This window comes from Nyctereutes procyonoides, unplaced genomic scaffold, assembly GCF_905146905.1.
Source record: "Nyctereutes procyonoides isolate TBG_1078 unplaced genomic scaffold, NYPRO_anot_genome, whole genome shotgun sequence".
Classification (NCBI taxonomy): Eukaryota; Metazoa; Chordata; class Mammalia; order Carnivora; family Canidae; genus Nyctereutes; species Nyctereutes procyonoides.
In genome coordinates, this window is record NW_026575043.1 from 22,628,872 (window position 1) to 22,641,763 (window position 12,892).

Below are 12,892 nucleotides of genomic sequence, written 5' to 3' on the forward strand. Positions count from 1 at the left end.
CCCCCGCCTCGCCCTGCGCGGAGGCCGCCCGAGCCCGGGATCCTCCAGCGCGGCAGGCGCGGGGTGCCCCGGTTCCCCGCTTCCCCGCCCCCCTCCCCTCCGCCGCGGAGCCCGGCCCGGCTGGAGGGGGCGCTCGCGCGCCGGAGCGGGGCGCAGCAGGTGCCGCGGTTACCTCCACCGCGGCGGGGGGAGAGGGGGCGGGCCGGGGAGGAGGGGGAGGCGGAGGAGGGCGAGGCGGCGGGCCAGGAGGAGGAGGAGGAGGAGGAGGAGGAGGAGGAGGCCGGCTCGCGGAGCCCGAGAGCGCGGCGGGCTGGGCAGCGGGGACCCGAGCTCGCGGCTTCCGGGAGCGCCCGAGGCCGGGCAGATCCGTCGCGGGCTCCCGGGGAGCGGCCGCCGCGCCGCGCCGAGCCGCGCCGCGCGCCCCCGCCCTCGCCCTCGCCCTCGCCCTCGCCCTCGCCTCCCCCGGCGGGCGCGCAGCCCCGGAGATCGCGGCGCCGATGAGCGGCGGCGGCTGAGGCCCGGGCCGCCGTCCGCCCGAGCGGGGCCGCAGGGTCCGGGCCGCGGCATGGGGGCGCACTGAGGCCCCGCGGCGGCCGAGCGCGTCCGCGGCCGGGGCCCTCCCCCCGCCCGGGCGCGTCTATGCGCGTCTGCGGGCGCCCAGGGCCCGGGCCATGGCGCTAGAGCGGCGGCGGGACGCGGCGGGCGGCGGGCCCGGGCGGCAGGCGCCCCCGGCCGAGGAGAACGGCTCGCTGCCGCCCGGGGACGCGGCGGCCTCGGCGGCGCGCGGGGGGCGCGCGGGCCCCGCCGGCGACCTGCAGCCGCTGCCCGCCCCGCACCCCGCGCCCCCGGGCTGCAGCGCGGCCGCGGCGCCCAGCCTCCTGCTGCTGGACTACGACGGCTCGGTGCTGCCGTTCCTGGGCGGCCTGGGCGGCGGCTACCAGAGGACCCTCGTGCTGCTCACCTGGATCCCCGCGCTCTTCATCGGCTTCAGCCAGTTCTCGGACTCCTTCCTCCTGGACCAGCCCAACTTCTGGTGCCGCGGGGCCGGCAAGGGCGCGGGGCCGGCGGGGGTCCCCGGCGCGGCCAACTGGACCGGGCCCGCGGCCTCGCCCCCCGCCCCCGCGCCCGCCCCGTGGGCGCCCCCGGGCAACGCGAGCCGCGGCGGGGCCGACGCGCCGCCCCTGCCGTCCCCCCCGGACAGGCCCGACAACGCCTCCCACTGCGACTGCCACGCGTGGGACTACGGCATCCGCTCCGGCCTCGTCCAAAACGTGGTGAGCAAGGTAAGGGCTGCGCCCGGCCCGGCGCCCAGTCCCCCGCCCCCACCCGGGGGCACGCAGGGTGCCCGAAGGGGACGCCACCCACGGCCAGCGCGTGCTTGCACCTCGCCGAGGCTTGGCCCCTCGTGGGCAGCGGGGCTGCTCGCCGCCTCCCCCGGGGACCCTGCCTCCCAGCCCTGCACGGGGCTCCAGCGCCCTCGCCAGTGCGCACCCCAGCTCCGGCCCCGGTGCACGTCTGGAAGGCGAGCCCCCTCCCTCCAACATGACTCGAGCCCCCTTCCCCCTTCCCCCTCCCCTGCGAGCTGTCACCCTGCCTCGCTCCCTCGCTCCCTCGCTCCCCCGCTCCCGCCGGCCCCGGGTGGCTCTGCAGAAAGGTGAGGCCGCCGACCTGCCGACCTGCCGACCTGCCGAGCGCTCGCCCGGCTCGGGGTCTGACGGCCGCAGCCCGGCCCAGCCGCCTCCTGCACCCAGATACCTGCCCGGGACAGCCCTGCCGTGGCCCCAGGTGTGCTGCTCCCTGCGCGGCCTCTGCACCCAGGCTGGGTGTGCAGACTAAAGGCGGCCAAAGCCTCCCCTAAGTTAGAGCCGCAGAAGCAAAGAGCTTTTGCAAATTCTTGTTCCCTCCTCATCGGGCTCATTGCTCTCCAAAGATGGGCATTTATCGACTTCACATTTTGCCACTCGGGGGTCCCCTCAAATGTTTCCTCGCGACTTGAGCGGCGTCTCTCTAGAGGACAGGAAGGAAACTAGGAATTTGTTTTGTCTTCCCTGACACCGAGGCTCTTACACAGCAGCTGCTTTTGTCTGAAACACTGAGCCCCTGGGAAGCTTCGGCTGAGCAACGGGCCGCCGTGCCCAGAGTCCAGAGGAACCCCTCGGGCAGGGGTATCGCATTGTGTGAAATGGAGCAGCAGTGTTTTTTGAGAGATGTGGGGCCCACGGGAAAAATGGAGACTGGGCACTGTTAGACAATCAATCCCTGACATGTCTATATTTCCCAATTTTTTTTTTAAACGTGTGAGAGCCATTTGCTAAGCAATGTGTGTTTTTTAGCCCCTTCTGTGTTTTAAATGACTGATTTGCATTTCAAAGTAAGGGTAGACCTTCCCCCTCCTTCTGGGCAGCGCCGGGCAGAGTTTTAAGTGCTTTGTTTAAATGTGAGACTGAAATTTGACAATGTGCGTGCGCTTCCCCCCCCCCCCCGCCCCACCGCCCCAAAATGAGTGTTAGTAAACAGTTGTAGCTCATGGATGTGTAAGATGAAACTCTTACATCATCATAATCACTGTTTTAATCTTGTACCAACCTGGCAAGAAATGATCTGTCCTGTGGGAACTGACAGGATTAGCTGTTAATGGGGAAGATCCTTCAGGCTTGGTTCACCTTGACACCCCCACCCCACTCCACCCCCCAGCTCCAGAGCTTCTTTGCAAATGTGTTGCTGTGACTCTGTTTCCCATCCGTGCTGGGCAACATTTGTTTTTTGTTACCAGCATGGAAAAATTCAGAACAATGACTACAGTGACTATTTTAATACCCTTTGTATGTCTGTGAAAGTAAGGATTTGGCAACATTTTCAAATACTTTAAACCCCTTTTTAAAGGAGAGGAGGAATAATGGAGATCAAAGCCAATGTGTTTAGAGGGTGCTCTGTCCTGAGGTCAGAGGGGAAGGGAACTTGAAAGTTAGGAGGTGTGGGATAGAGCATCATTATCCTAGTAGTGGGGACCCGGGAGCAGCCATTCACACTCTGCCACGGATGGCAGGATGAGAGAACTAAAATAGTCCTTGAAAACAGGCTTTAAAGGCACAGTGGAGAGCTGGACAGTTTTTCTAAATTAGCACTCAGGAGAGTCAAAGATGGCAGTAATGGGTGCACTATGTTTTGGGGCTGCTTCGTGGCTATGTCACCGTTACCTGTAGCTGGCGGGACAAAACTGGGAGCCGAAGACCCACCCCGGCACAACAGTTAGAGACACATTTTCTTGCAAGATAAAGGCTAGAAAGGACATATTGATTTTCACGCACAAATAAGATCTAAATAAAGGACTGTCCTTCTACAATGTTCTATTCCGTAACAAATGCCTTGAGGAGCTCTTTAAGCACATTTGGCAGGTACTGAGGCCCATATCGCTTCAGCTGGCTGTGGGCACCGGACGCTGTATCAGGTGTACAAATAGGGAACATGTACCGTGATGGGCGCAGTTCTAGAGGTCAGGTGCCCGTCAGCTTCGTTTCTAAGAGCAGAAGCAGAGAGGTTCACCTTCCGTCAGTGGATGAAAGTTCAGAGTCTGAGCCGTTGCCTTTTGTACCCTCTTTCCCCACTCCATACCACGATCGATCCACCTGCAGATAAACTCACGCAGTGTCCTTGTCATTAGGTGTCCCTCAGCCTGTATGTGCCACTCCAGTCTGGGTCCTGTTCCTTCTGTCCCTAAGTGTTCAGTGGGCAGGGGACACAGAAAAACTGCCTGGCGTACGTTACATCGTATTATGAGTGTGTGTTTTATTATGAGTACGTGTCGTATTACAAAGATAGCGTATTATAAATCCATATTATTAATGTATACGCATGTCCTGCTACATAGTGTGTGTGTGTATATATATATATCATATTACACTTTTTACGGCCCATCACCTGTAGGCTGTAAGTAGCACCTGCACAGGTGGAACTGCCAAGCCAGTTAGAATCTCCAGTTATGATAGTTCAAAGGGATCTTGGGGCCGACAAGCCTGTCTCCCCTCCTGATTACTATCCCTGACATGGGCACCCCCCTCCAGGCTGGGAGGAGAGGGTCCCGCTGGCTCGGCGGCTCACTCCGCAGTCGCTCTTCCTCGCAGGCAGGCGTGCTTTTGGGTGAATATAGCTCAGGTCACCTCACGCCTCTTTGTATGGCTTGCTCCCCTGGCGGGTTCTTTTTCCTCTACATAATACATGTTCAGCTATCTGAGAATACCCAGGTTTCTTTCCCGGCTAAAAAGTCTCCAGCTACTTCAGCCGTTGCACACATGACACAGTCGGCCATACCGATTGCTGCACTTGCCATATGCGTCTCTTTAACGGGACACTGAGAACACAGCCTGGAGGACGCCGTGTCTCTAATCAAGAGCGTGGACGGACACTCGGCTTCCCCTGACGAAGCCTGCAGCTGATGCATGAAGGCTTTCCGTAAACATGACAAGCTGCTTCTATCTGGAGACCACAGGCACCAAATCTTTATGGGATTGCATCGTCCAGGATTTCTCAGGCTACACTTCTGCGACGTGGCGCACGATTTAGGCCTCATCGTAACAGTTTTGGGTTATTAGATCTCTCCTGTTAGGATCTACTTTATTTCTGTCATGTGCCTTGGTCTTCGGTATTTCTTATCTGTTCCAAACCTTTCAGTGCCTTCAAAATAATAATGATAATAATATCACCTTTCTTTTCGTGTGACCCTATAAAGTTTTCCAAATGTTTCCTTTTATTATGTTACTTCCTTTCGTTAAGAATGTTGAATAACCCAAGGCCGGTCTGAACACAGAGCATTATCTTGGATAATCAGTTAACACATGCCTGAGTGGGCCTGGTGCTGTGTACCTTGAGCCTTGTGTTCAACTTCCTAGTGACATTCATACTTCCGCGGTTTATCTCCCTGCCGTGCTTTCCTGAAACAAATGCTAACGGAGTTCTGCAGTCAGTTAGAGGTCGGCTCTGGGAGGACCCAGGCTGGACATGGCTCCCTGTCCCCGCACCAGCATCCGCTGGCCGCTCGGATTGTCAAAGATTTTACACGAGGTTTAAAAAAACAAAAAATGCTGCTGACCTTGCAATATTCCTCTTAGTAATTTGCATCATTATCCTGCGTTGTCCTGAGTGAACCCCCCCCCTTGGTTTCCAACGCTCACCACTTCCTTGAAGAGTCCTTTGTGGCCAAAAAAATCAGTGTCCGCTGCTAGACTTTCTAAGGTCCACTCTCTTTCTGTATATATAAAGTTTGGGACGTTTGTCCCCAATCTTCTGTTCCTTCTTCTGTTCTCCATGAGGTCTCCAAGATTGCTGGCTTTCATCCTGTAAGTACATCTGAGGGTTGTTTAAATATCCTGGGAAGTAATTTGTATTCTTTTTCTGGGGCTCAAGTCTAAAAGTATTTAAAGCGATTCAGTACAATTTAATTAGGATTAAAAATAATTACAATTTCATTGCAATAGTAATATCTTAAAAATAACCCAGTGTCAGGTCATCCTAGGGGTGTTTTACTTATTTTGTCTGGTGTATACAACACAACGGTGAACATCTTTATGCCTGTCTGTTTTTAGAAACTAATAGAGAATGCATGCACGTGGTGCAGAAAGCAGACAGTAGAAGTGGCGTTGCCTGCCATCTCTGCCTCCGGCTTCCCTCTTGAGAAGCAACCATGGTTACCAGTTTCTTATGCATCCTTCTAGAAATAGCCCAAGTATATTTTCATTTGTATATTTTTCTCTCACAAACAATGACATGATCTGCGCATTGTTCTGTGCCTGTTGCCACCAGTGTTGGGGATGCGCACCTGTCACTACGTGGAGAGCCCCTCCGTCCGCATCGGTGACATGGTGTCTGAGCAGCAGTCCTCCACGGCGTGGGCAGGCCGTAATTGACCCCATTAGGCCCCTAATAAGGGGGCGCTGAGGTGGTTTCCCCCTCTTTGCTGTTGTGTACTATATAATGAAATCTGGCATGCGTGAAATTCTTCGAAGTGGAGGGTCAAAGTTGCGACATTTTAATTTTGATAGATGATGTTCAGTGCTGTCCCTAGAGATCTCACCAATTTACACTTCCATCAGTAATCCTGGAGTTGCTGTTCCCCACACCCGCCCCAACCAAGGACTTAGCACACTTTTCAGTGTCTCCTAGTTTGACCTGGGAGGTGTGTTCGGTTGTTGTTATAATTTGCATTCCTCTTGCGAAGAAGGGGGTTAAACACGTCTCTGAAGTTTTTTGAGCCATTTGCTTCCATTTCTTTAAACTGGCTCCTGAGGTCCTTCGCCTGTGTGTGTATGTTTTTTTTTGGCGCGGGGGGAGGAGTATACAAACGTTTCTGTGGAAGTACTTCAGGCATAAAGTAAATTAACTCTCTGGATGTCTGGTAAATGTTTTTGCCCTGGCTTTTGTTTGTCTTTTTATTTTATTTATGGTGGTGTTGTTACGCAGAAACTTTTGGTTTCTTTAGAGTCAAATGAATCTTATCCGTTACAGTTTCTGGGTTTTGCGTTAGATGTAGGGCTGAGATATGGGGGGGGGGAACCCCTACTTTCTCCCAATACTTTTTGATCTTGGTACTTCTGTGATTTGGTGTCGCAGATGCCCATTTTGCTTTTATTGAGCTAGTAGGATAAATTGCTAGAAAGGGAAATAAATATTAGGTCCCTGGGTATAACCAGCATTTCATGCAGCTTTTGACTTGCTACAACAATGCCCTCAGTGCTGCATTTGGCAGCGGCGCCAGTGGGAAGACCAGAAGCTAAATGGTTGTTAGGCAGCCCTTGTCATCTTTGGGAGCCAGCACAGCAGTCTTCCTGCCCAGGCAGCGGGGCTCACCTTTCTGCATCTTCTCATTCTGATCTAGCTGTGAAACCTCATTTTTCTTCTTCTTTTTTTTTTTTACCCCCTCTTTTGTCTGTAGCATTCTTTCGCAGGCCTCAATTCATTTTGGCCTTCCGTCCAAAGTAGCATTGAGTCAAAAGTTGATGTCATTTAAAAACATGATGGGCTTTCTGAATGTCAGCCGTGGCGTCACCACAAGCCAGCAGTGTGCTAGAGCCAGCTTGGCCTCTGCTGACTCCGAGCCAGTGCATCTCTATCCAACTGCGCACTCAGGGATGTCTCATCGGTGGCTCCCACTCCGCCGTGGCGGGAGCATTTACACCATGCAAGTGGCAAACACTACACATCGAGGTTTTGCAGACAATCCAGTCGTTACAATGATTCTTATGCCACTAAGTGAGACCCAGGCCACTCCTTTCCTTTCCTTTCCATTTTTTTTAATTTTTTTTTAATTTTTATTTATGATAGTCACAGAGAGAGAGAGAGGCAGAGACACAGGTAGAGGGAGAAGCAGGCTCCATGCACCGGAAGCTCAATGTGGGATTCGATCCGGGGTCTCCAGGATCGCGCCCTGGGCCAAAGGCAGGTGCCAAACCGCTGCGCCACCCAGGGATCCATTTTTTTTTAATAGACTTTTTTCTTTCCTTCCTTTCATAGATGAGTCCCTCTGTTGGGCCAAGCTTTGTGCTATGTGTTCGAGATACAATGATAGACAGAGACAGCTCCACTCCCATAGAGCTTCTAGACTAATGAGGGGGGACACACCTTAACTAATTAATAATAATCCTTTAATTACACACAGAGTTAAGTATGCAGAAAGAAAGGGAAATGAAGGAACAAAAAGCTCGGCCTACACCGCCTGGTCTCTGAGTGCAACTGACATCTGAGTTGAGATCGGAGGGCTGAGCTGGAGAGAGAGGAGAGGGAATGGCAGTTGCAAGGGCCCTGTGATATGTGAGAGCTTAGAACTGGTAGGAGGCAGTGAAGGTGGGAATGAGGGGAGGGTGGCCGGGAGTCACATTCAGAACACCAGTCATGAGGTGAACCAACTCAGCTAGGAGGATGAGTCGGGATGGAGGGCCGCAAAGCAGACCAGGGAAGTGAGGAGGCCTAGGATAGGGAATGGGGCCCTGTGGAGAAGCAGAGGGCAGAGGGGACAGCATTTGATGGGGAGACACAAACTCATCAAAGGTCCCGGGAAACCGGGTGGTTTGGGCTGTGGGAAGCAGGGCGGCCAGCCCAAGGAGAGGTTCTGGCGGGGAGCTGTGGGAAATCGCAAGGCAGCTGCAGGTCCAGGCCCAACCTGGGGTAAGTGGGCCTGGAGCCTCTTTCCAGGGCTATCGAGAGGAAGCAGCACTGGCCCATTGAAATGTTCTAGAATTTACTCCTGCCCTCCTGCTCGAAGGGGGAGAGTGCTGATGGACTTTGCACAAAGCCGAAAGACCCTGATATGGGAAACCATCAGTCTAGAGTTTACTTTGATTCAAACAGCTTTCCCTGTATCGAATGCCAGGTGAAAAATCATCCCGGGCACGACTAGGGAATAATATTACCTCCTAGTCCAACGTCCTCAGCTTACAGATGAGGAGACTGGAGTGAGTGTGGGGGGTGTCACTGACCCATCCAGAGCCACCAGCTCTGGGGGGGCTAGAACCTAGTTCCCCTCACCCTGCAGGGTCTTCTTGCCCAGGAGCAGCCCCCACTGGGGACAGGGGCCGAGAAGTGCCGGTGGGTGCTCCTGCCCGTTCACTTGGGCTCATTCCTTGTAACTGGTCTGTCCGGGAAGGTCCTCCTGTCGCCACCTGAGAAGGGTCACACCTGTTAGGAGCTGCCCAGCAGGGTGGGCTTGGCTGTGCTGTGGCTTTGTGCCGACGGCCTCTCGGGCCGCCTTCCCTGACCTCTGCTGCATCTGCCTCATTGGCCCACTCACCTGGGACGCCCTTTCCTCCCTCCTCCAGCCAGCCGATCCCTGTTCCTCCTTCAGGTCTCTCATCCTCATTTCTTGCCCCGAGCACGTGGCTGTGTCTCTGTCCTGACACGAGCTGTGTGGTGGCCAGAGGGGCACCTGCCCCTTTCCCCACTGGGGCTGTGTCGTCCTCGTCTTTGACCCACAAAAGCCTTCACCATAAATGTCTGAGCTCACCTGCATTTGATACCATGTAGAGAGGAGAAAGGGCTTTGCAGTTTGGCGGGAATGGGTTCGGGTCCGGGCCGCTGCTTGGGACCAGCAGATATTACCGGCAGTCGGAGGTACAGCTCCATCAGCTTTGTCTTTGGGAGCCGCAGGACGCTCATCAGGAAAGTGGGTCATCGCTCACCTGCCCTCCGGGGCCGTCGTGAGGCCAGAATGAGGACAGCTGGGGAGAGCCCACCACCCTCCCTCCAGGTGCCTGGGAAACCCTGAGGAGCCTGGGAATCTCGGGTCCCTTTGTCCCTCCTGTCTGCGGGGTGAGGACCAGCTGAGTGAGTCATCTGAGAAACACTTAGGTGGGGAGGAGCTGATAGGCCACACCTGAGGGTGATTTATTCCTTGGGCTCTCCGAGGCGCCTGTCCCCTCTTCTCAGCCCCGAAACTGATAACGTGGCCAGCCAGGTGTGCCCTTCACACAGGACACCGGAATCCAGTGTGGCCTCAGGAATCTGACCAAAGAGGACCTCCAGTCGGGTGAAAAAAAAAGACCATTTAATGGCTTGGTTTGTTTTCAGGTCACTGGTCACAGGGCTCCAGAGGACCTGAAAAGGAAAATGCTTTCCTGGCCGACCTTTCCTGGCCGACCTCGAGGAACAAGGAGCAGGGCTCTGCTGGGGGCTTCACACCCCCACGGAGGCCTTGGCTCAGAAACCTGAGATGATGCCATTAAATGGAGAGCAAGCTAAACGTGTTAACAAGTCCGGGCTAGCCGTGCTGGTGAAAGCGGGTAGGAGAAACTGGAGCTTTAGGGGAGTGGATGGTAACTCTGGACCTCACGGCCGGGAGGTTGAGGCACAGAGCCAACCCCAGGAGCAGGTGCCCCCACCCCGAATGCTGTCCTTGCTGACTGCTCACGGGAGGGCCGGGACCGGCCTCAGCAGCCTTCAGACTTTGGTCATCTGTGACTTGGGGCTTGTCCCTTACGTGCTCAAGGCTGCTCAGTGCTGCTCGTTATGTATGGGAAGACCTTCCTCCGAACAAGTGACCCGGAGATTGGCAAGGCCCATATCTCTAGGAGAGAGAGGCAATGGGTATTGACTGATTTAGCTGGATTTCCCCTAAAATACACCATTGCTGGAACAGAACACGGCCCGAGGGCTCTCCAGGCCGCTCTGTTTGCGTAGCGTTATAGTCCGCAGGACCTCTTGTGTGACTCTTGGTTGCAAATAATGAAAAAAATTTCACATTACATTAAGAAAATAGGGAAAGATGCAGGAATGGCTCAGGGAAGCTAAGGTGGGATCTGAAACCAGAGAATTGGAGTGGGGGTGGGGGCTGCGTGTAAGTCTTCCGGGAACTCTGTTGCCACCACCCTTCTGTCAGAAGCCACATGTGCTCCCAGCCCTTTCTCCAGAAGTCAGCTTGTTCCCCTACAGACTGACTTTGTCCTTGCTTTTGCTTACCTGGTCGGGCAGCGGTCGGCACAGAGGCCAGCATTCCTCTGTGAGTTCCAGATTCCTGGGGGCAAATCAGATGTCCAGGCAGGTTGCAGAGCAGGGGATGCAGTTACCCCGCGCTGGGGGTCTCCTCCAGACCATGTGACGGGGGGGTGGTAGGAGCTATTCTTCACTGGCATGGAAGGGATTAGAGACGAATCTTTTTGCCAATGAATCGAGAATAATCGAATCTCGAGAATTTAGCCATTAAATGCTTTAAACAAAGCATTCTTTTTCTTCCCAAAGACTTGGAATGTAACTTAACTGGCCACTTAAGTTTAGTATGGAATTGGCAAGGATACTCTTTCTGAGGCTTCTTTTCTAGAAATAATGATAAACGATCTCAGTTATTAGCTCCAGATCACAGAGAGAGCTTGGAACGAGACTGCAGCAGGCTTACAAATCGTTGCCCCCACCCTCGCCCTACCCACCCCCCACCCCCAAAGAGTGAGTATCTTTGCTTTTCCAAACCCTTCTGCTGGTCAGGACCAGCGACATAATTTGCAGGGCCCAGTGCAAAATGCAGAAAATGCAGAACCCCTTATTCAAAAAATTATGAAGATCAACACATGACAGCCTAGCATTAGGCCAGACGTGGGCCCTTCTGAGTCGCGGTGCTTCTGGTGACCTCTAGCCTGTCATCTTTCACCAAGCCAGCTGTTATCTGCTGCAGAGCTAAGCAAGTATCCCCGAGTTCTTGCAAGTCTTTCTTCCTGATTTTTTTTTTTCAGTGTCTTCTCTGCTTCTCTATTCTTAGGTTGTGCTTTGTATCTTTTTTCTAGATTTCTTGTAGTAAAAGTGCAACATACTTCTTGTGGGTCTCTTTTTCCCAGGGAACAGCTTCACAAAGCCCTAGCCAATTTAGTTTTGAACGTTTAGTTCGCTCAAGGTGTGCAACAGCAAGAAGGATCCAGGGAGCCTTCTTATACTTGAAAACACTGCCCCAGAAGTGAGACAGTTGGTTTACTTATCTGAGCAGTGAACCAAACAGCTGAGTCATAGGAATGTGTGGTAAAGAATGTTAAGTCATAGGAATGCTAGTTAAGTGTCTATCGGCCATTTTTGTTTTTTTGTTTTTTGTTTTTTTTTTAAGTGGAGAGGAAGGTCAGTCCTTCCTCTAATTTAATTCTGCTAGCTAACCGCCACACTTTATTTCTTAGCATCATTTAAACCAGAAGAGCAAAGAAGTTGATGCTGGCGTACAAGAGCCACAAGCGTCCCAGTGGTCATATTAAATTATGGATGGGTTATGCACTCCGCATACTAATTTGCACTACAGAGTGTTTCCTCCCAGATTAGATTAAAAGCTGCTTTTTTTCTGTGTGTTTAAAAGATGCTTTACAAATTGGGCACCCTTGATTGTTACATACTGAGGAACTCCACGGTTCGCCAATGAATATACATGAGCGTTTGCAGTGAACACAAAGTTTCTGTCCTACTTTTTTAAAAGTTTTTTTTTAATTGTGGTAAAATACACGTAACATAAAACTTGGCATTTTAACCATGTTTAAGTGTACAGTTGAATGGTTTTAAGTACAGTCACAGTGTGTACAACCATCACCATCATCCATCTCCGGGACTTTGTCATCTTTCCAAACTGAAACTCTTCCTGCATTCACCACTAAGTGCCCTCCTCTCCCCCGGCTCCTGCCAACCACCACTCACTCCACTCTCTGTCTCTGGATCAGACCAGTCCAGGGACCTCACATAAGTGGAACCATTATAGTACTTGTTCTTTTGCGATTGGCTGATTTTACTTAGCGTAACGTTCTCAGCGTTCGTCTGCGCTGTAGCATGTGCCAGAATTTCCTTCCTTCTGAAGGCTGAACAATACTCCATTGTATATATAGACCACGTTTTGTTTATCCTTTCATCTACTGATGGACTCTTGGGTTGCTTCCACCTTTTGGCTCTTGGAAATAACATTGCTATGCACATAGGTATTGTCCTATTTTTGGAAGACAGTTACATACAACCTCTTCGTCCCTCCTCTCCCCGCTTTTAGAGGTGATTTCTGCAGCCACTTGTATGGTGCCTGGCCCTGGTCCTTCGGCCAGAACATCTGCTCTGTAGGCAGGCCTGCTCTGCCTTAGGTGGGTGACACAGATGGGCAGAAGATGGTCTCTGCCCTGGAACAGGAGCTCCTGGTGGAGCCAAGACACTTGGTATATGGAGGATTCTAGGCCCAGCATGGGACCAACTGGGACAAGTATGTGAGGGCCGGGAGCTGAGGGTGTGTGATGCAGAGGTGAGCATGCCCAAGAAAGCCCTCAAGATATGTGCTTAGCCCTGGAAATGCCCATCGTAGCAGGGAGAGCGGGTACTGTGGAAGTTTAGTTGGGCCCTGAAGGCGGGCTGGGGTCTTGAAAGATAGAAAGGGCCTCATCTGCAGAGGAGCTGACAAAGGCTAGGAAGAGAG

General features: G+C 53.4%; 1 protein-coding gene across 2 annotated transcripts in view; it reads left to right on the forward strand.

Annotated features, from left to right (window-relative positions):
- Positions 1-298: 298 nt before the first annotated feature.
- SLC22A23 (solute carrier family 22 member 23) overlaps positions 299-12,892 on the forward strand; it is a 161,569-nt gene continuing 148,975 nt past the window's right edge. The window contains exon 1 of one of the 2 annotated variants that reach the window (XM_055322296.1): positions 299-1,283. In XM_055322296.1, the coding sequence (XP_055178271.1) occupies positions 672-1,283 (612 nt within the window). In that variant the 5' untranslated portion in view covers positions 299-671. The remainder of the gene's footprint in view (positions 1,284-12,892) is intronic. The other variant, XM_055322295.1, reaches the window with a different exon arrangement.